The sequence below is a fragment of the Bos indicus x Bos taurus genome, chromosome 18 (genome assembly GCF_003369695.1).
Source record: "Bos indicus x Bos taurus breed Angus x Brahman F1 hybrid chromosome 18, Bos_hybrid_MaternalHap_v2.0, whole genome shotgun sequence".
Classification (NCBI taxonomy): domain Eukaryota; kingdom Metazoa; phylum Chordata; class Mammalia; order Artiodactyla; family Bovidae; genus Bos; species Bos indicus x Bos taurus.
The window spans coordinates 17518851-17544335 of NC_040093.1; the positions used below are offsets into that span (position 1 = coordinate 17518851).

Genomic DNA, 25485 nt, shown 5'->3' on the forward strand with positions numbered 1-25485 from the left:
ATTACACACCCTTACCTGGCCCGTGTGTTCTGTCTCGTCCTTGTTTATCAGATACATCAGGAAAAACCTGGGGATGGGAGGCAGCAGTAGACAGGTCACGATTTCCCTTACTTTCTCCTGATTAGCTGGCTGGGAGTCCACACACATGGACACCGCACCCTCTCCCCAGACTAGTCAATAGTATCTCCCTCCCCTCCCCGCTGTTGGTGGCCACGCCCCACCCTCCTGTTTGGCCAATGGGCCCACACTCACATGTAATTGGCCAGGTTGTGTTCCTCCAGTGTGTGAGTCTCGAACCCATGCGGTGTCGTATCAAAGTAATCACTGCCGATACCGCAGATGAAGCACTTGGTCTGTGCATGGCAGGAGACATCAGAATCAAGGTCCATTCAACCCCCTAGGGTCCTGTAATCCCTCAGGGTCGCCCCCCAGACATGACCTACCTCCATATCTTCCTTCACTTGCTCTTGTTGGTCTCGGAGCTCGCCAAAAGCGTCAATGATCAGACCTGGGGGGTTGGGGGGAGTTGCAGGGTGCATGTCAGTGTCTAACTTCTCACCTAATTCAGGCTTTCCCCTCTTCTAGCTATCTGCCTTTGAGTCGTGTACTCCATCTCTCTAATCTCACCCCACTTACTAAAAATAATACCTAGTGTTTACTGAGCACTTACCATGAGCCAGATACTTACCACCTATGAATTAACGTAATTCTGGCAACTCTATGTGGCTAGTATAATTAATATCCTCATCTTATAGATGGAAAAACTGAGTCTCAGAGAGGTCACTTGCCTGAAGTCTCACAGTAGAGGGAGGTAGAGCCAGGACATGAATCCAGGCTGACCAGATCCTGGATTTGTATGCTAAAGAGCTAGCCTGCCTCTGGACACAGCCCCCACTCCCAAGACCCTGATGAGTACTGACCCTGGATAATGGCCAACAGGATGACGATGACGAAGAAAAAGAAGGTGATGTCGAAGACCACCCGGTACAGCTCGTATTCATCGCCTGCTGGGTCCTCTATCTCGTCCCCAATGCCCCCACCAGCTCGGACACCCACGTACATGTGGAAGAGGTAACACTGCAGGGGCAGGGTGAGAAACACGAGTCGCAGGTTCAGTCTTTGACATTCACTGAGAACCTACAGGGCGCCGGATTGGCGGAGCAGGGCGCACACGGCAATGACTGAGACAGCCCTGAACGCTGCTCTTACAGGGCTCACAAGCTTGGCATCAGATAGTGACAGCCCAGAAATGATCAGGGTTGTGATAGGGAGGGCTCAGAGCCAGGAAAGCACAGTGTAATCATGGGCAAGATGGGGGAAGCACAGGAAACGTTGAAGTTTTGAAAGCCTGACCCCGCCTGGGTGATAGGGTAAGGCTTCCTAGAAGAGAGGACATGTGTGAACTGGAAACGTGAAGAAAATGTTAGGTGGGAGAGAGAGTTCCAGGCAGAGAAAACCACATGTGTTTCGTCACCCCTGGGGAGGAAAGAATACATCTTGCTCCTGTGAGGAACTGAAAAGAGGTTCAGTGAGGCTGGAAACAGAGTTCCTGTGAGCAAGAGCAAGGAGAGAAATGAGGGCCAGCTAATGGTCCCGGAGGGCTTCCTGTAAGAGGCAGCATTTAAGTTGAAGATGAGGCATCAAGTGAATAGGCATGTGTACGTAGGGCCAGGGAGAGGGCGGGTGGAGAGACTGTCAGATGCAAAGGGCTTGGGTTGGGAGGAAACACATGATTTTAGGGGAACTGAGGGAGGCCCAGGCAGCCAGAGAGCAAAAGGCAAGGACTGTGGTTAGACTCAGGCCAGGCTAGTTTTCCCCTGGCTTTGTACACCATGAAGGCACTGGGGAACCACAAGAAGGTTCTGAGCAGAGGGAAGGACATGGTCTGCCTGAGACTTGGGAAAGACCTTACAATTTTTTTTTTCTGTGTCTCAGGAAGTGAGAGAACCCAGTGGCCTTGGGTAAGAGCTAAGACCAGTGACTGGTGGGAACAAGGCTGAGTGACAAGACCAAGTCTGGTGGGGCCTCAAATATCAGACTGAGGAGCCAGATGGGTCCCGTGAGCATAGTGCCAGATTACAGGCCGTTCTGAGATAAAGCACTGGAGTGATTCTTTCAACTGTGACCCCTGCCTATAGTAGGTTAAACTCAATTTGGGTGATGACCACCACTTATTAGAATAGAAGAGAAAATAGAAACACGCACGGCATAAAACTTTTCCTGATAGATAATGATGATAGTAGCTCACGTCTATGGAATCCTTAATACCTGTCAAGCACTATTCTAAGCTTTTAAGTCTTTGATGGTCAGGGAGCATCGTATGTGCTCAGTTATGTCCAACTCTTTGCGACCCCATGGACTGTAGCCCACCAGGCTTCTCTGCCCATGGGATTTCCCAGGCAAGAATACTGGAGTGGGTTGCCATTTCCTTCTCCAGGGGATCTTCCCAGCTCAGGGATCGAACCCATCTCTCCTGCATTGGCAGGTGGGTTCTTTACCGCTGAGCTACCAGGGAGCATCACTGAGTCCTAAAAGCAACCCTGGGATATAGGCTCTATTATTATGCAATCATTCCACAGGTGAGGACACCAGAGCATGGGGAGGTTGAGCTGTCAACCCCAAATCACATGGCTTGTAAGTCAGGCACTGTGCTTGAGCACCTTTCCAATAATAATACCTTGAAAAGCTCAAATATTACAACAGTGGCTACCATTCATTGAGGCAGCGTTCCAAGTACCTCACAAGGGTCAGATCACTTAACCCCGGAAATAAGTCTGCAAGGTAGGGTCTATTACTTTTTTTTTTTTTTAATTTGGTTGCACTCTCTGGCATGTGGGATCTTAGCTCCCTGACCAGGAATTGAACCCACGCCCACTACCTTGGAAGGGGGAGTCAACCACTGGACAGCCCAGGAAGTCCCAAGGTAGGTCCTACTACTAACCCCCTTTACAGATGGGAAAACTAAGGGTCAGGGATGGCTGGTAACAGGTCCAAGAGCGTGGGGGGTGGGGCTCACTGTCATCATGTCGTCACACTTCATGTCAGGTTCATCCTCGTCCTCGCTCTTGTTGTAGAACTTGCGGAAGAAGTTGAAGGCCACCACGGTGTACAGGTAGACCACCACTGCCAGGAGGCCCACGGTCATCACCAGCTGGGGGCGGGCAGGGGGCGGGTCAGCTCCATGCTCGGCTTGCCGCTCCCCCATGCCCACCTTCTCTATTGTTGCCCCACTTCAGCCCAGATGGCCCTCCTGCCGGGGTCTCACGACCCACATCCACCCTGGCTCAGCCGGCCCAGCCTTGTCCCTCCTCACCCAACCCTGCGCCCTCCTCATCCGAGCTGCCCAGCCTTCACCCTCCATCCCTCCTAAGGGACAGCTAAGGTGGCCCCTGCCAGGTTCACTCCACTCGGGCAGATCCCTCCACACCTGCTTCCCATTGTGGGTGACGGAGGAGAGGATAGTGCGCAGCGTCTTGACCCCCATGGCGATGTCCAGGAGGTGGGCGGCAAAGAAGAAGTTGTTGTAGTGCCCGAGGAGGGACATCACCATGTACCAGCCCAGGTACAGGAAAGACTGTGGGCACACAAACCAGGGGTCAGCGGGCATACATGAGGGTCAAGGAGCTCTCTGGAGGCCCAGGACCATTCAAGAGCATCGGGAGTGCTCTGGTGGTCAGGGTGCCATCTCTGGCTAGGGATTATTTGAAGGATCAGGAACACTCTAGAACAATGGCGCACTCGGTGTGGGAAGCCATTCTTCGAGGAGCTGGGGAACCCTCGGCAGAAGAATGTAGTCTGGGAATATAAGAGTGTTCTGGGTCTTCCGTGGAGGTCTAGTGGCTAAGAATATGCTTGCCAATGCAGGGGATGCAGGTTTGATCCCTGGTCTAGGAAGATTCCACATTCTGTGGGGGCAGCTAAGCTTGTCCACCACAACTACTGAGCCCACGGGCTGCAAACTACCTGCAACTGGAGAGCAGTACCCCAACTCGCCACAGCTAGAGAAAGCCTGTGTGCAGCAGCAAAGACCCAGTGCAGCCAAATTAATGATTAAATATAAAAGAAAATGAATTAAGGAAAACAAAACAAAGAGTGTGTGGAGGGTAAGGAGCCTTAGGCAGGACTGAGGGTGCCCTAGGATCAGATGTGCGCAGAGCTCAGGAGTGGGTCCCTGGTCAGGGATACCTGGGGGTGGAGCCCCCAACCCTCCTAGCGCCCTTCACCTGCAGGCCCCTCCCCCACCTACGGGGCCCTCCTCACATTGTCTGTGAAGATGACCCCGAACTTCCAGATCTGGTACTTCACATCGATGGACATAAGCCTGTAGGGCAGAGAAAACAAGGATGGCCAGATGCTGGAGAGTCAGACCACGGCCACCTGCCCCAGGCCTGGGGGTGGGGGCGGTCCTCCCTGGCTCACCAGGTGAGCAGCCCTGGCGGTGGTTCAGGTTTGCGCTCGTTGTGGGCTGTGATCTCCAGCGTGGCCAGATCCATGCCCAGCAGCTCGGCGATCCGCTCCCGCCCATAGATGTCCCCGTGCTTGTCCAAGACCTGCATGGGGAGCATGGAGCTGTGCAGACATGACTGGAGTGGGGAAGGTGGTGGTCTGCTCTGTCGGGGGGAGGTCTGGGGACATTCTGAACTTTGTGTGAGAGATTGGGGGTGCATTTTTCTGGGGAGAAGGGCCAGAGCTTTCTTCAGATCCTCAGGGGTAGGGTCCAAAAGTAATAAAGCGCCCCCCAGCAGTTAGCTCATTAGCCAAATTAATTGGGATAATTTATTATAATTAGGCAGGTAGGCAAGGAATCCTATGTAGCTATATAACCTATATAGCCCTATATAATCCTATATAACTGCCCACCAACCCCATCACTGCTGAATTTATCTCCTGCTCACCCTCTCACTCACTCTGCTCCAGCCACACTGGCTTCCCCACAGCTCCTCAAATGCTCCAGGCACATCCCTGCCCCAGGACCTTTACAGCTGCCATTCTCGCCCCGCCCAGGACACACTTCCCCCGGATCTTCACCTGCCTCACTCCCTCCCCTCCTAATCACCCTGCACGAAAGAGTAATCTCTCTGGGCCGGCCCCCACACACTCCTCCCTGCCCCGCACCGTCTTTTTCTCTCCTACAACACTTATCACCATCTGAACATTATAAAATGTGTTCCTCATCTGTCTTTCCAACTTAAGGGCCAAGATGTGTTTACTGCTAGGAACCCTAGAACAGTTCCTAGTAGGTAGGACCGACTAGATACCTAGGAGGTACTCAATAAACTTTTGTTGAGTGAATGAATGATTCTAACAGCCAACACTTGTCTAATGTCTTTTTTTGTGCCAGATACTGTTCACGAAGCAGGTCAAACAATCTTTACAACAACCCAGTGGGGTCAGCCCTCTTAGTACCTCACTCAACATGATGGAAATTGAGGCACAGAAAGGGTGACACACCCAGGAATGGAAAAGCAGACAAGGGACTTCCCTCATAATCCAGTGGATAAGAATCTGCCTTCCAATGCCGGAGACATGGGTTCTGTCTCGAGTAGAGGAACTCAGTTCCCACAGACCGCAGAGCAGCTAAGCCACAACTAGAGTAGCCCGAGTACAGCAGTGAAGATCCCAGGTGCCGCAACTATGACCCAATGCAGTCAAATTAATTAATTAATGAAATATTAACAAAAAAGAGAAAAGCAGACAATCCAGCACCAGAGTCTATGTGCTGAAGATAAGATGCCTTAGCTCCTCCCTCAAAAGTAATATTCATGAAGTATTTACTCTGCGGCAGGCACTGCTGAGGTTGTCACATGCATTGTCTCATTATGGGGGGGGTCGGGGGTGACTATCATGTCCATTTCCAGACGGGCAAACTGAGGTGCTTCTCAGAGAGGCAAAGCGCCTTGCCCAAAGCTGCATGCAAAGCAAGTGCTTGACTGGGCTCATGGCATCAAGGGACCCAGCTGGGGAAGACCTTCGACCTCCCTTTTCGCAGCGTCTCACCTTCCGCTTGACAAACTTGTCCCAGTAGTTGCTAGGGAAAGACCTGCCAAGAGAAAGAAGCCACAAGATGTTCAGGGAGGAAGGAACAGGAGCTGCCAGCCAGATTGGGGTGGGAGTGGGGTGGGGGGTGCGGTGGGGTTGTAATTCGAATGCTTTTCTCACAGGGGATCCCAGACAGTGGGGTCAACCTCTCTCACTCAGGATCAGTCTCTAAAGACCCCAGGCCAGGTGACGCTTGTCCAAGGTCAACCTTAACGTCCTGCCCCCACCCCCAGGACCCGCTGCTGTCATCGGTGGAGCCCAGGTGACGGGGATGTACAAAGACCTGAACTGCACTCAGATGGGAGACAAGAGTGTGTGATGGGCGTCGGGGGGAGTTGGAGCCAGCAGCATGGCCCCGCTCTGGCATCCAGGGAGCAGAGGGCTTTCTCATGCTGTTTTATTTAATTTTATTTGATGCTTCTGGCCCTTTATTTACCAGGTTTTGTTTTGTTTTTTTGTTTTTGGCTCCCATAGCATGCGGCATCTTAGTTCCCTGACCAGGGATCAAACCCGCGCCGCCTGCATTGGAAGCACGGAGTCTTAACCACTGGACTGCCAGGGAAGTCCTGACCTGGTGTTCTTATTCTAGACATGCCTCCCTCTCAGGATGCAGCCTGGCTGTATGAACATGGAAGATGGGACTTCACTTGGGGAGAATGGGATGGGCTGGGAGTGCTCTTTGGGGGTCCAGTGTCCCACCACATTGCCCGCATAACCCTCATTTCCTCCCTGGGCTCAGTTCAAAACCCAAATGATTTCATCAGTTTCCCATTCATGACACCTGGTGAGAATCCTGCGTGAGGACGGAGTTTAAAATGCAGCTCCTGGGCGCCTCTGGAGACTCACTGAACCAGAATCTCCTGGGCTGGGGCCCCGGGAATCTCCATGTGTCACCAGCACCCCAACAGGTACTTTAATGCACAGGCAACCGGTGTGTATTACAAAGAGGAAGGTGGAGGCTTGGAGAGAATGAGTCAGGATCGGCAGCGCCTGGAACCCCAGGCTTGCCAGGCCTGGGCTGGGGATGGAGTGGTACCCCAGTTCTGCATCCCCCACCCACTGCGGGGGCTGCTGAGCCCTTACGGAGTGTTGAGCACCAGCCGGTCCCACTGGCCTTTCACGTCATCATCCTCAGGCTGCTCCGTGATATAGAGGCCATCAAACTCCAGCTTCCGGGCCAGTTCCTTCTCCCGCTTAAAGATCACCAAGGGCACCTAGAGGGTGCATGGAGGTAAACAGGGTTAGGGGTGGAGTGTCAGGAGACCACAGCCTCGGCAGGAACAGTGATGTCTTGCTGGAGCCTTCATGAGACCCCACAGCAGAGCCGCGCTCCCAGAGTGATCAAGGTAGTAGCGGTGGGGAAACGCAATGATAAGGTCAGGGCTGGGATGCGCAAAAAACCCAGGAGGGCCCAGAACTGGTGCCTGCTGCAGTCGGTGGCCTCCCAAGGGAAGGAGGAGGAATGAATCAGGCAGGTGAGAGGAGATCAAAGCAGGGCAGAGCCTTCGAGGCAGAGGGAACTGCACATGCAGACATTCGAAGCCCAAAGAACTCTGTTCGTCCAACTGTAAACTGTCAAGATTAGCTGGACAGTCAGCTCCCGTGGAACTCAAGTGGAAATTTTTGTAACACAACTTATGGGGCATCACAAAGCTTCGAGCACAGTTATGTCAGAATCCACGTCCCCCTGTTGGCACCCAGGCTGCGTCTGAGGCCCGCACACCCTCACAGATTCACCAGCTGACCAACACGTAGAATATGACACGTAGTCCCAAATGACAAATTGTGCTTCTTGACCCAGAAATTAACATCAACATGGGACCCATCTCTTCAGTGTGAGCTGCATCAGTTCCCAGTTTGAATATCACACTTGCTAAAGAGCCCAATACTGTATTCAGCCCCTGGCCTTACCCCAGCCCTAGGTTCCCTTTGTCCCAATGCTGTGCACCATACCCCAGCCCCTGTCCCAGATCCTCTCAGCCAGGGCCCCAGCTCATGTTCTCCCCTCTCCACCGAACACACACACACACACACACACACACGTCCCGGCCCCAAGGCTGTGGTCATGACCCACCTTGAGGCAGTTGTAGCCAATGATACAGAGAAAGGCCACCAGCGTATGCAGAAGGCTCAAGCACCGCAAGGCAGGCTCCATGTAACCCGTGCTCTCCTCCAGGAAGTAGTACACCATGTTCTCATCCTCGTCGCCCTCTGCTTCCTCTCCAGCCCCCGAGCCCCAGCCGGAGCCGCCACCAGACCCTGCTCCTGACAGGCCCCCAGCTGCTGACCCCTCCATATCATCCTCTCCAGGTGGAGAGTCAGAGACCTAAAGCGGGGGGAACAGGTCAGTCAGGGTGGGGACCAGGGGTCCTGGTACCTGGTCCACCACAGCCTGAACCCACAAAGCAAATGAACAGCCTCCATGCCTGAGGTTTGGTCTGGGCCCCTGTCAGAGGCAGTCTCCACAGGACTGTCAATCAAGATCAAGGGGCACGTCCAGGATCCTAGCTAGCAAATCAGACTCTGTTCTGGGAATCTTGACTATTGAACTGAGTGACAGGAGAACTGAAAACCGAGTTGATTTGTCTTGATAGTAGAGCCTTAAAGAGAGACTAATTTTAACGCGCCCACACACATATATATCAGGGTCTTCCCAGGTGTCACTAGTGGTAAAGAACCCACCTATAGATGCAGGAGACATAAGAGACACAGGTTCAATCCCTGGGTCAGGAAGATTTTCCTGGAGGAGGGCATGGCAACCCACTCCAGTATTCTTGCCTAGAGAATCCCATGGACAGAGGAGCCTGGCAGGCTACAGTTCATGGGGTCGCAAAGAGCTGGACTGAAGCGACTTAGCACGCATGCATATATATACCAACTTGTGAGATCTTAGTCCCCCAACCAGGGATTGAACCCAGGCTCTTGGCAGCAAAAGAGGAGGCCTAACCAGGGACTGACAGGGAATTCCCTTAACACTAACATTAATACTAATACTAAAATTAGTGGTTGCTATCATCTATTCATACAGCATCTTTATATACCAGGTACTATTCTGAGAGCTTTACATGTGTTTTTTTGTTTGTTTGTTTGTTTTGGCCGCACTGTATGGCATGTACGATCTTAGTCCCTGAACTGTGAGAATTAAGAGAATTAATTTAATTAAAAGAATTCCCATAAGCTTCCCATTGCCTCCTCCCCACAGATTTCTCTTTAGCTTTTGTGAAAGCAAAGAGAAGTAACTGAATTGGTGGGTGCTGCAGAGAGGGCAAGGCCTGTACCCAGAGGCACAGGGCTGGCCAGTGGCAGAGCTGAATGTGGAACCCACAACCTGTTCGCTGTTCTAACTCCCCCAGGGCCTTAGGCATGTGTTCCAGATGGACCCAGATACCCATCTCAAGATCCAGGTGTCCAGCCCAACCCTTCCCCGGGACCCTGAGCCCAATCCCTTGTTCCTGGTGAATTTCAAGGGCCCTGGGGACCTATTGGGACTGAACCTCCCATCCCACAGCCCAGATCAGCACTTGATCCTCCCAGCCCCTCTTGACCAGCACCTTATAAAACAGCAGGATGAAGTTGATGGCAAATGCCAAGAAGAGGGCAAGGAATCGCAGGGTGTAAAAATTCCTTGAGAGGTAGTTCTAAGATGCAGAGAGAAAGAGAAAGACAGAGCTCACAGTCCATCCTCTCCCTTGGAGAATTTATCCCAACATTCACCCACAACCCAAGCACTGGGGTCCTGAATAACTCGTCCCACAACTTCCCATTTATTGAGTGCTTACTGTATACCAAGACCTGGGCTAAGTGCTTTATCTACATGAATTTGTTTAGTTCTGCGCTGATGTGCCCACTTTCTGGATGAGGAAACGGAGGTTCAGGGAGTGAGCTGTCTTGTTCAAGGTCATGTTGGTAAGAAGTGGCAGACCTGGGCTTTGAAGCCAGGCAGTCCAGCTCCAGGGTCTACTCTCCCAACCCCTCTGCCATGCTGCTTCCAGGACAAGGTGGCCTGGTCTGCTTTAATCCGGGCAGAGGACATCTATTCCTAACTCTCCTTTTCTTTTTTCCTCTCCATTGCTCTCTCCATTCCCTGTTCTTTCCCCAAATCCTCACAGGACCCCCCCCCCTTTTGTCCAGCATGTTTTCCTAAGCTCCTCATGTCAGACTGGCCTGGAGAGGAGACAGGACAGGTGGAGCCCTGGGCCCTGCCCTCCCAAATTTCACTCTCCCTTCTTCCGGGCCTGGATGAGGAGGTGAGTCTCACCTCACACCTCCCCCCACCCCCTGCACAGGAGGAGCTGGGGCTTGTGTGGCAGCTCCCACCTGAAGGCTGAGAGCCAAGAAATAGGCCATGGCTTCAGCTGGATTTAGCTCTGGATAGAGGTGGAGGAGGGAAATCGAAGCAGGTGGCCCCAGGTGCGCAAAGGCATGGAGGTGGGAATAAGGACTGTGGGCAGGGAGAGGCTGAGGGGCCAAGGGAGGACCACCTGAAAATGCTGCCCTGTGCCCAGGTCCTGCTCTGTCTGGGGACATCTCTGCCCTCTGCCCAGACTGGCTTCCCCTCAGAGGTGAGCTGGGCACAGGTGGGCTCAAGAACAGGGTGGGGGCAGAAGTCATGTGAATGCTGGGTTTCCCTGAGAGGGGGCTTCGGATGCCCTTGCTGGGTCCTCACCAAGAACTTCACCCGCTGTACTTCCAGTTCTCCCCAGAATTCCAGGCCTGCACCACCAGCTCCCTCCTTCTTTGGAGGGGGTGGAGGAGGAGCTGCCTTTTTGGGGGGTTCTGGTGGGGTCTCAGGGACTTCTTCCTTCTCCCCATTCTCAGCACTGCAGGGCAGAACACAGAGAGTGAGAAGGTGCCCGGGAAATGCATGCCTGCATTCATTCAAAGCCAAGTGTGGGGCCCCTCCCATGCCTGGCCCAGGTCTAGATGGTGTTGTGGACATAGTGGTGAGACCAACCTCCGGCCCTGTCTTCAAGGGGTGAGGGTCCAATGGGGTTCAGACCCATCACCAGACAGTCGCAGCCCAGAGCAGTCAGGGCTGGGATGGGAGAAGCTCAGAGGCTCATGGGAACGCTGAGAAGGAGACATCCCTTCATCTTAGCAGGGGAGTCAAGGTAGGCTTCCAGGAGAAGGAGATGGGTGAGCCAACATGGGAAGGAGGAGGAAGGCTGAGACCAAGCATGGGGGAAGGTGCTACAGGCAGAGGGAACGGCTGGTAGAAAGGCTTGTGGGGAAGAGAGGAGCATTTCTTCCTCTACCGTCTTTCACAGAGGCCCTCCTCTGGGTCTGGGCTTGGGCTGAGTGATGCTGAGGTCACAGGGTGACCAGGACAGCCTCAGGCCCTGACCTCGGGAGGCTCCCAGTCCATGAGGGAGTGATAGAGGCTGGGCCCTTGCACCTGAGGCCACTCACTCAGCTTTCTCCGGCTCGGGCTCCGGCTCCGGCTCCGGCTCTGGAGGCAGCTCTTCTTCCTCTCCGTCCACCTGGCGGCCGGGCAAGTATCAGGGCAGAGCCCGCACCCTCGGTGCCCCTCAGATCTGCCTATTCCTCTCCATGTCCCTTCTGCACTTTTCTCCTAGGCAGTCTGAGGTGTACTCTCCTTCCACCCCCACCAGAAAAGGAGTATAATTCTCATTTTACAGAGGGGAAACTGAGGCTCAGAAAGATGGAGCAGCCGTGACCAAAGCACTGTGCAGTCAGGCTGACTCCCAGTGGAGCTTCTCCCCGCAGGGCCTCTCATCACCTTGACAACGGCACCCCTACCAGCACTCTGCACTGAGGGACTGAGAATGCTTTAGGGGCTTCTGTCAAGTGGGCTACTTAATTCCCCTCAATCGCCTGTATCTCTGAGGGTCTTCCCCTCAGTGTCTCTGACCCCATCTTGGGTCTTTTTAGGTCTTGATCCCATTTCCCCTCTAATTTGGTCTCTGGATCGCTGGCTCTAAATAGTTTCCAGATATCTTTTCCTCCGTGGCTCCCAGAAACACTGCGCGTATTACCGGGAGCCTTTCTCCAGGTCTCCATCTCTGTGTCGGTCTTTGAGTGTGTCTCTCTGTGCGTCTCTGCATCTCTCAGGCCCTCTCACCGTCGTTTTTTGTTTTCCTTCTCTCTGTGCACTGCCACCCACCCTCTATTAGAGTCTCTCTTCCCCTTTCTCACCCTCCCTCCTACCTCAGTCATTCCAAAGCCCTGAAGCCCCCGCCCGCACTCTCACCCCCAGCTTCCTCTTGATGATGGGCGAGCCCTCGGGCGTGGGCGGCTCCGCCGGCGTCGTGTCACCCATATCCCCGAGGCCGGCCCCTTCGGGTCGGAAGGGCCCCCCATCGGCCACAGCCACCGTCCCGTCGGCGACTCCCGGGTCCTCCTGGTCCGCCACCTCCTCGTCGCCCGCACCCTCGGCGGCATCGCCCGCGCCCTCGCCCGCGCCCTCGCCGTCCGCGTCGCCCCCGGACCCGGCCGGCTGCTCTCCGTGCACCTCGTCGCTCGTGGGGTCGGGCATGCCCGCCAGGAGCTCGGTCACCGTCACCTTCTTGGCGCCCTCCACCAGGCCGCCGCCGAAGAGAGAGCCCCAGAGCAGGCGCAGCGCGCCCGCCGCGGCCCCCGCGCCCGCCGCGCCCGCGCGCGCCAGCACGGCCCAGAGGAGTGCGGCCACCGCGGTCGCCGCCTCGCGCGCCGTGAGCCGCCGCAGCCGTCGCACGCGCCGCCGCAGGCTGCGGTAGCTGAGGCCCCGCATGGCCCGGTTCGCGGCCGCCACCAGCCGCGCCGTGGCGCCCGCCGCCGCCGTGGCCGCCGCGCCCTCGGGCCCCGCGGCGCCCTCCTCCGCGCTCTCCGCGCCCGCCTCCGCCGCGCCCACGCCCTCGTCCTCGTCCTCCTCCGGCTCGCCCTCGGGCTCCGAGATCTGCGCGGCGATCTGCATCTCGAAGATGGTGTCCTCGCAGAAGCTCACGAAGAGCTCCATCTTCTCCGACTCGCCGCCCTCGTTCACCACGTCGAAGATGAACTGACGCTTCGACTCCTTCACCTGCAGCGCGGGGCGGAGGGGACATGATGGGGGCGCCGTCGGCGGGCACTTGGGACCACAGCGAAGGCGGCCGGGCGCTCGCCGCTGTTCTAAGCATCATCGTGGTTTTTATTTCTCGAGGAGTGCACCTGTACTGCGCTCGCTGTAGGTGCACTTGTATGAATTTCAACTGGGCCAGGGCCAGTATCCTGGCATTTTGCGTATCGTAATCACAATTAATCCTTACAAACCATCCCAGAAGTATGGGCTGTTATCCCCATTTTACAGACGAAGAAGTGGAGGCCCAGAAAGTCACGTGTTCAGGGTGACGCAGCCGAAAGGTGACAGGCATGGAATTTGAATTCCCAACAAGCTGGCTCCAGAATCGATGTTTTTGGCTTCTTTGAGAAAGGGGGCATGGTGGTTGAGGGCAACGGTTCTGCAGCCAGCCTGTCTGGGTTCCAATCCCAATTCTACCACTGTTAGATGGAACTCTCTGGGCCTCAGTTTCCCCTTATGAGTTAATAGATGCTGAGTGCTTAGAACAGGGCCTGGCGCCTACGAAATGCCCTACGTGCCTGCTATCTCGGTACTGCTGTTTGAGCACTGGAGGGCCATGCAGACAGACATGGACTCCTGGGACCACCAGAAGGTGCGAATGGCAAGGAGTGAGCAGGAGGAAGTGAGTGTTTGGAGGAATAACCCTAACAAAGAGTGTGCCCGTGGAGTGCATTTGAGGGGCAGAGGTGGGGGGCTGGAGCTCCCACAGCAGGTACCAGAGTGTGAAGGACCAGTGACGAGCCACGGTTTCCTGCAGATGAAGGGATGTGCGGCCATCCTGGGTGCAAGGATGATGCAATGGCTTTTAAGCCAGATTGGAGAGCAGGATGAATGTACAGTGATGCCTCAAGGGATACAGATGAGTGAGCAATATCTTGGGGGTTCTGGTGGAGTATGTGATGGGGGCCAATGTGCAAAAGCCTTGTGAGAGGGCACAGGGGCTTAGGGAGGTATCGGGTGTGAGGGGGCCAAGGTGGCATGGGAGAACATGGGGGAGAAGGTGACCATGCCGGGCTCAGTGCGCCTGTGGACATGGGAATACGGGGGAGGCATGTGTGGACCTGGGCACAACCGGGGATGGAGGCTGTAGATGTGGGCTGTTGCTGTTTAGTCGCTAAGTCGTGTCCAACTCTTTTGCGACCCCATGGACTGTAGCCCACCAGGATCCTCTGTCCATGAGATTTCCCAGGCAAGCATACTGGTGTGGGTTGCCATTTCCTTCTCCAGGGGATCTTCCTGACCTAGGGATTGAACCTGTGTCTCCTGCATTGGCAGATTCTTTACCCCTGTGCCACCTGGGAAGTCCTGTAAATGTGGGAGGGGCCTACAGTTCATACAGGCTGTGTGTATTCACCACGATGCTCACGCCTCACGCAGGGGGACCCAGGAATAAGGGTAAGAGGGCCTGGAACATGAGGGCATGGTTCAGGGTGGGGTACAGGCCTGGGAGTGCATGAGCCAGGTCTCACGGAGGAGAGTTGAGGGGCCCAGGGCTGCGGAGTTGATGGGAGTGCAAGCCTCATGTACTGTGTGATGTGGGAAGGGTGTGCAAGAGCAAGTAGGAGGAGTGTGTGGGTTCCTGGGGGGTGGGCATCTGGGAAACCAAAGGGAAGTAGGAGGAGTTCCCTGATGACCCTGGGGTTAGGATTCTGTGCTTTCACTGCGGAGGCCTGGGTTCCGTCCCTGATCGGGGAACCATCCTGCATGCTGCATAGCATGGCCAAAATACAACAACAAAAAAGGAAGTCTGAGTGCAAGGGGCACACAGTCTTGGTGTGCATTGTGATTGTGAGCAGGAGGGCCACTTGGACAACAGGGCCCGAACCTGCATGAAGGGCACGTGGGCATGTGAGAGAATGGGGGAGGGGAACCACATGCTGGCTGTGTGTGTGAGGTGGACTGGGGGCATGCCAGGGCCATGTGAGTGTACTCTTGGAGCAAGAGAGGATGTAAGGGACAAGTACTGTGGGCTGGGCATATTAGGAGCACATCAGGTCAAGGGGTAGGCTTGGCCACCAAGGACCGGGTGAGGGGGGCTCTTGTGAACATGTTGGAGAGGGCGGTCCAAGGGCTTATGGGTGAGCATGGGTGTGCCAGGGCATGTGTGGGTGAATAAGTGAGGGGCAGGCAACCATGTGGCATGCCAAGGCTTCAGAAAGGCACACTGGCATCCTCAGAATGAGTGTGCAAGACAGGTGCACCCACAGGTGGGCCCACAACAAGTGAGATGGGAATTGTGTGTTAGGAATTCAGAGGGCATTTGGGGGCACATGTGGTGACTGGTGTGGAGAAGGAAATGGCAGCCCACGGAGAATCCCATGGGCAGAGGAGCCTGGTGGGCTACATTGCATAGGGTTGCAAAGAGTCAGATATGACTGAAGCGACTTAGCATGCACGCACGTGGTGACTGGTGAGGGATGGGCCAGCATTAGGGCATCCCGGAGCCCTCAGGGTGAATGTGCAGAAGAGTGGGCACGGGCAGGCGAGAGCATATCAGAAGCTGCTGGTAAGGTGAGCAAGGTGGGTGTAACCACATGGGTTCAAGTACACCGTGTGGGTACAGTTGCATCCGGACTACTAAGAGCTCCCAGGGTGAGTGTGCAAGAGGCAGGCGTGGTGTGAGCAGCCACACTAAGGGCATGCCAATGCTGCTGGTGTTGCATCAGGGTATGTATGCTGTGTGCTCAGTCGCTTCAGTTGTGTCCAGCTCTTTGTGACCTCATGGACTGTAGCCCCCCACAGGCTTCTCTGCCCATGCAGTTTCTTCAGGCAAGAACAGTGGAGTGGATTGCCATGCCCTCCTCTAGGGGATCTTCCCAACCCAGGCATCGAACCCTCGTCTGCTGCATTGCAGGCAGATTCTTTACTACTGAGCTACAGGGGAAGCCCCATATCAGGGTATGTCTATGTCTGCACAAGGTGGGCATGGGAGAGCCAGAGGTCTGCAAGGTCTGCAAGGGCACAGCAGTACCCATACAACGTGTGCAAGAGGGTGGGCATGGGCTTACACGAATGGAGCAGGGGCCCAATGGGGTCTGCAAAGGACATGTGCAAAGCGTGCACTGCCCCATGTGGGGTCCAAGCATGAGAGGGGCATGCCCCGGAAGCCCCGGGAGGCGAGCATGCACATGCATGGGTCTGCTGACCTGGGGCATCTCCCACTGAGCGCGGTTGGTCTCCGAGATCTCGAAGTAGATACGTTCGATGCGGCGGGAGGCCCCCATGATCTCGATGCGGCCCAGGTAGGGCCGGAAGTACTCGAGGATGCTCTCCGCGAGCTCGAGGAAGTTGCGCAGGCGCGGGTCGTGCGGCACGTGCTCTGACAGGTTGGTCAGCAGCACCGCCACGTTAAAGCCGATGTCGCGGGCTGGCTCCTGGAAGCGGTTGGCGAACTCCTCACAGTTGATCATCTCGTTCTCATCCGCTTCGGAGCACGAAAGCAGGAACTGGATTTCCGGACCGGTGAACTGCTTCTGACTGTCCATGGCCTGGCAGGGGGCGGGGGGTGGGGGGGGGAGGGGGGGGGGGAGCGGTGCGTGGAGAAGGAGGAGAGGTCAGAAGGGTGGCCTGGGGAGCCCCGATGCTCTTCCTGAAACCACTATGGACTTTTCATAAAGACAGAAAAGTCCAGGATCATATAATCACCACCCAAGGCTGACACCCAGAGGTTGACATGGGTGAGACTGTACCAGTTATTAAAATACTGAATGCTAGGACTCCCCTGGTGGTCCACTGGTTAAGAAACCGTCTTCCAATGCAAGGGGACTGTGGTTCCATCCCTGGTGGGAGAACTAAGATCCCATATGCCATGGGGAAACTGAGTCTATGCACCACAACAAAGACCCAACACAGCTGATAAATATTTTAAAAATTACTTAATTCATTGTCAAATAAATTGCACAAGGCCCCTTGAAAATTAATTTCCATAAATGCCAGTTTCAAATTTTTTTTTTTTTTGAGATCGCCAAAATCTCAGTAGTTGAACTAAATGTGAAAGAAGTCGGTAGTTTAAAATTATATTCTATTCTGTGTATTGTATTTATCTTTAAGGCATTTATCGCCACAGTTTTATTGAGTTTGAGTAAAAGAAGGGATTGAAGATGAAGTGTAGAACGTGGGGAAGAAAAGAGAAAGCCTAATCCATACATAGAAACTGAGAAGATTTGATCTGTAGCCATAACCAGCACTGATTTATGAACAGTCCTGTTTTTTGTTAACCATTAATGTCAGAACTCAAGGCTGTATAACCTCTCAGTCATCTGTGTTCCCTCCCCGAATTCTACTTGTACATACAATTAAATGTTATCTACTGAAAAAAAATAAAAATAAAAATAAATAAAATGAGCTAATAGAATTTGTTATAATAATAAAAAAAAATTACTGAATGCTGCATTTCCACAAAGCTGAGCCACACATCCACTGTCAGACTGAGTCCATTTTTCATTGGTGGTAAGCAACAGACTGGTTCAAGGAAAAGGAGTTCATCAAGGCTGTATATTGTCACCCTGGTTACTTAACTTATATGCAGAGTACATCATGAGAAACGCTGGACTGGAAGAAACACAAGCTGGAATCAAGATTGCCAGGAGAAATATCAATAACCTCAGATATGCAGATGACACCACCCTTATGGCAGAAAGTGAAGAGGAACTAAAAAGCCTCTTGATGAAGGTGAAAGTGGAGAGTGAAAAAGTTGGCTTAAAGCTCAACATTCAGAAAACGAAGATCATGGCATCTGGTCCCATCACTTCATGGGAAATAGATGGGGAAACAGTGGAAACAGTGTCAGACTTTATTTTTCTGGGCTCCAAAATCACTGCAGATGGTGACTGCAGCCATGAAATTAAAAGACGCTTACTCCTTGGAAGGTAAGTTATGACCAACCTAGATTGCATATTCAAAAGCAGAGACACTACTTTGCCAACAAAGGTTCGTCTAGTCAAGGCTATGGTTTTTCCTGTGGTCATGTATGGATGTGAGAGTTGGACTGTGAAGAAGGCTGAGCGCCGAAGAATTGATGCTTTTGAACTGTGGTGTTGGAGAAGACTCTTGAGAGTCCCTTGGACTGCAAGGATATCCAACCAGTTCATTCTAAAGGAGATCAGCCCTGGGATTTCTTTGGAAGGAATGATGCTAAAGCTGAAACTTCAGTACTTTGGCCACCTCATGCAAAGAGTTGACTCATTGGAAAAGACTCTGATGCTGGGAAGGATTGGGAGCAGGAGGAGAAGGGGACGACAGAGGATGAGATGGCTGGATGGCATCACTGACTTGATGGACATGAGTCTGAGTGAACTCCAGGAGTTGGTGATGGACAGGGAGGCCTGGCGTACTGCGATTCATGGGGTCGCAAAGAGTCGGACACGACTGAGCGACTGATCTGATCTGAAGATGTGAATTGATGAAACTCAGCACTCATGTGCACACTTAGTCGCTCAGTCCTGTCCAACTCTTTGTGACCCTATGGACTGTCGCCCACCAGGCTCCTCTGCCCATGGATTCTCCAGGCAGGAATACTGGAGTGGGTTGTCATGCCCTCCTCCAGGGGATCTTCTCGACCTAGGGATTGAACCTGCATCTCATGTCTCCTGCATTGGCAGGAGGGTTCTTTACCACTGAGCCCCCTGGGAAGCCTCCCAGCACTTGGGTAGCAGCTGGTAAAGGGATGCTGTCCCAAGCTCCCTGCCGGCCATCCTGCTCTCCACCCATCTTCCCACCCTCACCCCTTACAGTGGCACCTGTGGTCTGTACCAGAGGCTCTCATGACCCTCTGGCTGCAGCTGGGAGCCACCCAGGTGGGGTCAGGGAGCAGGAGGAGAATGGAGTTGCGGCGTTTCTCTCCTTGGCTCCCTCCCTGTGCTGGTTGTATCTCTCCCTCAAAGGTCAGTCCTGCCATCCTGTCCAAACAGCTCCCTCTATCACCCAGTTAGATCCTCACTCTTTCCTCCAGGCCAGCCCCCTCAAGGCCAGGGCCCTGACTGATAGCAATACATGCCACCACCTCTACCCCTTCCCCAAGACCCTTTGGTCCCCCATCCTTCCATTTTCAGCATCTAGATAATTGGCACCAGACACAATGGAGGCCTGCAAATCCCAACCGGGAATAGAGTCATATACTCATCACCCCAGAATTAACAAATGCTCACGATGACACATTTTCAACTACTATATTTTTAAGAACTGAAACATGCCAGCAGTGATTGGAGCCCTCTGTACCCTTCTCTTACTCCATTTCCCCACCCTCCCCCAAGGTAACCACTATCCTGGAGTTGGTGTATCCTTCCCAAGAACTATGTGTCAGGGCATTCCTGGTGGTGCAGTGGTTAAGAATCTGCCTGCCAATGCAGGGGACGTCAGTGCAATCCCTGGTCCGGGAAGATTCCACATGCCTTGGAGCAACTAAGCCCGTGAACCACAGCGACTGAGGCCTGCAGGCTTTGAGTCTGTCTCTGCAACAAGAGAAGCCACTGCATTGAGAAGCCTGCAAACCACCATGACGAGTAGCCCCTGCTCACCCCAACTAGGGAAAGCCTTGGGAAAAGCAATGAAGAGCCAGTGCAACCAAAAAGAAAATTAATTAATTTTTAAGAAAGACCTGTGTGTCACAAGGATGGACCCAGAGGGTATTATGCTTAGTGAAATAGATCAAAGAGAAATATTGATGTTTTCACCTCTATGTGGAATCTAAAAAAAAAAAAAAAAACCCAAATTAACACAGGAGAAAACAGAAACAGACTCACAGATAAAGAGGACAAACTAGAACAAACCAGTGAGGAGAGGGCAGTGGGGAGGTGATTAAGAGGTACGAAACACATATAAAATAAATAAGCTACAAGTACATATTGTACAGCAAGGAGAATATAGCCAATATTTTATTGTAACTTTAAATGGAGTATAATCTACAAAAACATTGAATAGCTATGTTGTACACCTGAAACTAACATAATATTGTAAGCCAACTCTACTTCAATAAAAAAAGAAGTATGTGTCAGTACTTCTACTGTCTATATCCTGTTGTTTATTTGGTATCCTGTACATTATTTTGATACAAAGAATTGCTATTATAATCATGTAATTTTTTCTCACAATTGTGTGTTTTCAAGATCTATCCATGTTGATGTATAGGTCAGATGAATGCATTTTCACTGCTGTGTAGTATTCCTGTTTGATAAATACAGCATTCTATCCGGAAGAGAAGGAGACTCCAGGAAAGAAAACCGACAACCATCATAGAAGAAGGTTTGATGACAAGACATTTAGATGATCTCCAGTTTTTTACTTTACAGACACTTTCATTGAATATTCTCATACTGCTCTCTGCTGCACTTTTTGCAAAAGGTTTTCTGGGGAAATATTTTAAATGTTTTGACAGCACCCACAATAAGAATGCATTTTATAATGTGACAAAAAAAAAAAAAAAGATTTCGGGACACAACTCTGACTTTCGCTATGTAACGTGCTCTGCAATGTTCTATTTTATTTTTAAAAATGCTGGTCATGACTTAACTAAATTAATTTCATGACCAACAGATGGTTTGCCACATGCAGTCTGAGAAACGTTGCTCTGGGTATGAACAGAAGCGAAATTTTCTGGCTCTAAAAAGTGCTTTGTAGCCAAGAACTTTGCAAAAATGCTTTCTAAATGAGTAACATGCTTTGCAAATCATGAAGGGCTCTAGAAACCACAGAGCGTGGAGACATAATCACACAGGAACTCTTCACCTTCTACTGTCGCTCCATCAACCTGACTCCTTTTCTTATGATACAGTGTGACACTGCCCCAGAGTAAAATCTGACTCCCCCACCCGGCTCCGCATGGGGCCCGGGACTCCATCCCCTCCATTCGTCCTGGACTATGCATGCTCTTGTGATCTGCTGCTCTCTCTTTGTCATTGTCCATTTGCCTGCCCTCTTCTTTCGAAATACCTTCCTCTCTGACTCTTGTCAGTTTCCTCTGCTGGAGTCTCCTCTTTCAGACCTCTAAAGGTTAAAGGGGCCCCAGGTCTGAAATCTTCACTCTTTTCGTGAGATATACACACTCCATGGAGAGAGCCTTGAGGCTCAAGCCTCGGAAAGCCATCCCATGCCAATGATTGTGAAGTCTACATCCCAGCCCTGACTGCTCCCCAGAATCCATACACTTGACAGATGAAGCCTTATCTGACATCTCTGTGTGGAAAAGGCCAGACTGAACTCTTGATTTCAAAACCTCTCCTCCCACAGTCTTACCCATCTCAGGAATAGCATCACCACCCACCCAGATGCTTAAGTTAAAATCTTTGAGTCATCCCTGATTCCTCCCTTTTATCTCACTACCCACACCGAATCCATCAGCAAATCTGTCAGCTCTGCTTTCAGAAGATCTAGGACACAACACTTCTACCCCCTCCACGATTCTATCCCCCAGTAGAGGGTCACAGCAACTCTTCCCTGGTTTCTCCTCCTCTTCTCTCCCCAGAGTCTCTCCCCAACCCCACACACACAGCTGGAGGGACCCTGTAAACATCCGAGTCAGATCCCATCCCTCCCCTGCTCAGAATCCTCCCTTAGCTCCATTTCATTAAGGTTAAAAGTCAGAGTCCTCCCCACAGCCAGCCAGGCTCAGCACATCCCCCCCATCACCTCTCAGACTTTATTTTTGCCTCTCTCCCTCTCAACAGGCACACTGGCCTCCTCTGCACCCCTCTTGTTCCCATTTTTCAGCCTTTATACTTGCTGTTCCCTTTGCTGGGGAGGCTACAAACTCTCCTACCTTCACAGGGTAGCATTCAGCTCTCGGCTTCGATGTCCTCAGCCCTGCCTGACCACCCAATTTACAGGGCTGACTACATCTCGCTTTGTTGCACACCACCTTGCTCATTTACTTCAGACCACAGGTTATAACCTGAAATTATCTTGTTTATTTATTTTCATCTGTGCCTCCCCACTGGGCTATCAGCTCTGAGGGGGGGGGGGGTCTCTGTTTTGTTCACTGCTACACACAGTAGGCACTCAGCACATATTTGTCAAATGAATTAAGCATTTTGAAAACCGAGAAGACTTTTTAACTCTGTTACAATTTTGGAAAATCAAGAAGTCCTTTTTTAAAAGAAGGCTGACCTTATCTTTTAAATCATAAAAATAATTGAAAAGCCTGTTGTAAAATATAAAGATCTGTACAGTTTGGGAAATCATATGATGCTTTGGGTTTGGGAAACCATGTGAAGCTGGGTAACAGTCAGACATTTAGAAATGAGAATATCGCCATTTTGCAATTTCTAATGAACTAATGTGTCTGGACATCAAGCATTGATGATTGCTGACATCACAAAAGGAGTGATGAGGGGACAGGCTGTGCTTCTTAATGGATGTATGAAGCACCATAAAGGAAGGTGCTGGCAAAAAAAAATAAAAAGCAAAACTCCAACCTGAGTCTGATCAAGCTTCGTGACCTAAGTCTCAGTTTGCAGGAAATGCAGGGGCCAGAGGAACAGATTAAATGACACCATAAGGTTACATCAGCCAGATCCAAAGGCAGGAAACTCTATAATTAACAGAGAAGTATCTACGGATAGCCATGAGCTACATGTGGCTACTGAGCCATAGAATCGTGGTTGGTGCCAAGTGAGATGTGGCAACAGTGTATACTTATGGATTTTGATGACAGTGTAAACAAAAGAATTTAAAGTATCTAATAATTTTTAAATTGATTATATGTCAAAATATAATTTTGGTGGAGGAGGTTAAATAAAATATATTGTTTAAAATAATTTCATGTATTTCTTTTCCCTTTTTTAAAAAGTGCAGGTACTAGAAATTCCTTAACTATATGTGTTGCTCCCATTGTATCTCTTTCTAAAAAACATTTATTTACTTGTTTGGCTGTGCTGGGTCTTAGTTGCAGCATGTAGGATCTGGTTCCCTGACCAGAGATTGAACCTGGGTCCCCTGCGCTGGAAGCACAGCGTCAGCCACTGGACCACTAGGGAAGCCCCTGTATTTCTATCAGGCATTGCTGCTCTACTGGATCAGCAACCTGGGTCTCTAGCAGATAAAATGCCAGGAAAGGAAAAAGTGAAGGAGGGACAGCAGTCGATAGGAGGAGGTTTAACGAAATAGCAACCAGGCCTCCCTGCTGGTAGTGGCTCAGTGGAGAAGAATCCACCTGCAATGCAGGAGACACAGGTTCAATCCCTGGTCCAGGAAGGTCCCAAATGCCACGGAGCGATGAAGCCCGTGCACCACAGCTACTGAGCCTGTGCTCTAGAGCCCGGGAACCACAACTACTAAACCCATGCGCTCTCGAGCCTGTGCTCCGCACCAAGAGAAGCCCTCACACCCCAACTAGAGAGTAGTCCACACTCGCCGCTACTAGAGAAAAGCCCGCACAGCAACGTAGACCCCGCACGGCCAAAAAATAAAGACAGAAATAAAGCTGTTCTTTTTCTACAAGAGAAGAATTAGCAATCAATAGCACTAGGTGACCTTGTTTGGATGCTGCTTCAAAGAAATTACAAAAAGTTATATGTGATATTTTGAAGATCTGGAAATTAGAACACAGACCAGACATTTGATGATTTAATGAGCTATGGATCTTTTCCATTTGTCTTCATTGCTTTGTTTTCAGTTAGGGATGATAATGACACTGTGGCTTGTTAAATAAAAGGAAACCCTTTTAAGACCATATACTGGACAGTTCCATTGATATGAAGTGTCCAGAATAGGCAATTCTATAGAGACAGAAAGCAGATTAGAGTTGGCAGGGGCCTGAGTCGGGGAAATGGGAAGTGACTGCTAAAGGGCATGGTGTTTCTTTTTTCGGGGTGATTAAAATGTTCTAATATTAGATTGTAGCAATGGCTGCACAATTCTGTGAATATACCAAAAAATCCCTCCCATTAAATTATACCTTTTATATGGGTGAATTTGATAGTATATGAATTATATCTCAATAAAGATGTTTTTAAAAGGAAGTCCTGAATTCAGAGAGATGTACAAAAACATTTGCTAATAAAAAAAAACAAAGAAAACCACAAAATAGTGCTAAGAATAAATTAGTAGCCTGAGATATGTTGTCACCCACCAGGAAGGGCTTTCCAAACTGTAGTAGATGTTTTGGAATCTGCCAAGTACTTATCATCGGAGATGTGTTTTGCAAACTGTCCAGAACTCTGTCAACCATGAAGAGCTTGGGAAACCCTAAAATAATTCTGTATGTTTTTCAATGCAGATTTACATATGAAAGGAAATGCAGAAATAAATGTCTGGAGATTTGAACCACCAAGAGGATAACCGTGGCAGCCTTTGAATGGGTTGTAGGTAGGGATCAAAGGTAACCTCAACCATAGCTATAAGTTCTGAATTTCTTTATAAAAGGAATGTACCCCTGTATTACCTATTTTGTTTAAAATTAATAAAAATATTTTAAGTGATTTTCTACATAAAAATCAAGTCTTGGACTTCCCTGGTCTAGTGGTTGAGAATCTGCCTGCCAATGCAGGAAACATGAGTTCAAACCCTGGTCCAGGAAGATTCCACTTGCCACGGGGCACCTTGGCCTGTGTGCCACAACTACTGAGCCTGGGTGTTGCAATTACCGAATCCTGCACACTCTAGGACCTGGGAGCCACAACTAGCGTGTTGCAACTACGGAAGCCCGTGTGCCTATGGCCTGTGCTCTTCAACAAGAGAAGCCACCGCAACGAGAAGCCCTTGGATGGAAACTAGAGAGTAGCCCCCGCTCACCGCAACTAGAGAAAGCACAGCAATGAAGACCCAGTGCAGCCAGAAAACAAAATTTAATTTAAAAAATAAGTTCTATGCATGTCCAAACTCCTCCTCCCCCAAAAACAAATAAACAAGCCATCATAAGCAAAGGCAAAAGACAAATGATGAACTAGGAAAAAGAAGTACACCTCATATCACTAGCAAAGTTATAAGCAGCCCAATATATAAAGAGCTCCTAGAAATCAAGAAGAAAACTGCTAACATCCCAGTAGAAGAGTAAGCCAAGGACATAGTTCACTGAACAAGTAATACAAAAGAAGTAACGTGTGCGTGATAAGTCACTTCAGTCGTGTCTGACTCTGTGACCCTATGGGCACTAGGCCACCAAGACCCTCCGTCCATGAGATTCTCCAGACAAGAATACTGGAGTAGGTTGCCATGCCTTCCTCCAGGGGATCTTCCTGAGCCAGGGATTGAACCTGCATCTCTTACATCTCCTGCATTGGCAGGCAGGTTCTTTACCATTAGTGCCACCTGGGAAGCCCAAAGTAATGTGTAAAGATGCTTCACGGCACTCATAACAGGATAAATGTGAATTAAAACTGCACAGCACTACCCTTTTTCACCTATCAGATTGGCAAAAATCCAAATATTTGACAAATGTGGTCTGGTGGTGAGGCTGT

The 25485-nt window shown here is 51.2% G+C and overlaps 1 protein-coding gene across 9 annotated transcripts in view; it reads right to left on the bottom strand.

The window, feature by feature from the left end:
- Window positions 1-25485, bottom strand: part of RYR1 (ryanodine receptor 1) — a 128776-nt gene that overhangs the window by 371 nt on the left and 102920 nt on the right. For all 9 annotated transcript variants that reach the window (XM_027515911.1, XM_027515916.1, XM_027515910.1 and 6 more), the window contains 16 exons: window positions 16243-16584; window positions 12251-13057; window positions 11449-11519; window positions 10706-10859; window positions 9591-9677; window positions 8114-8365; window positions 7123-7253; window positions 5998-6040; window positions 4420-4550; window positions 4261-4321; window positions 3428-3574; window positions 3017-3151; window positions 921-1077; window positions 444-508; window positions 253-353; window positions 16-67 (listed from right to left, as the gene is read on the bottom strand). In XM_027515911.1, the coding sequence (XP_027371712.1) occupies window positions 16-67; window positions 253-353; window positions 444-508; window positions 921-1077; window positions 3017-3151; window positions 3428-3574; window positions 4261-4321; window positions 4420-4550; window positions 5998-6040; window positions 7123-7253; window positions 8114-8365; window positions 9591-9677; window positions 10706-10859; window positions 11449-11519; window positions 12251-13057; window positions 16243-16584 (2736 nt within the window). The remainder of the gene's footprint in view (window positions 1-15; window positions 68-252; window positions 354-443; window positions 509-920; window positions 1078-3016; window positions 3152-3427; window positions 3575-4260; window positions 4322-4419; window positions 4551-5997; window positions 6041-7122; window positions 7254-8113; window positions 8366-9590; window positions 9678-10705; window positions 10860-11448; window positions 11520-12250; window positions 13058-16242; window positions 16585-25485) is intronic.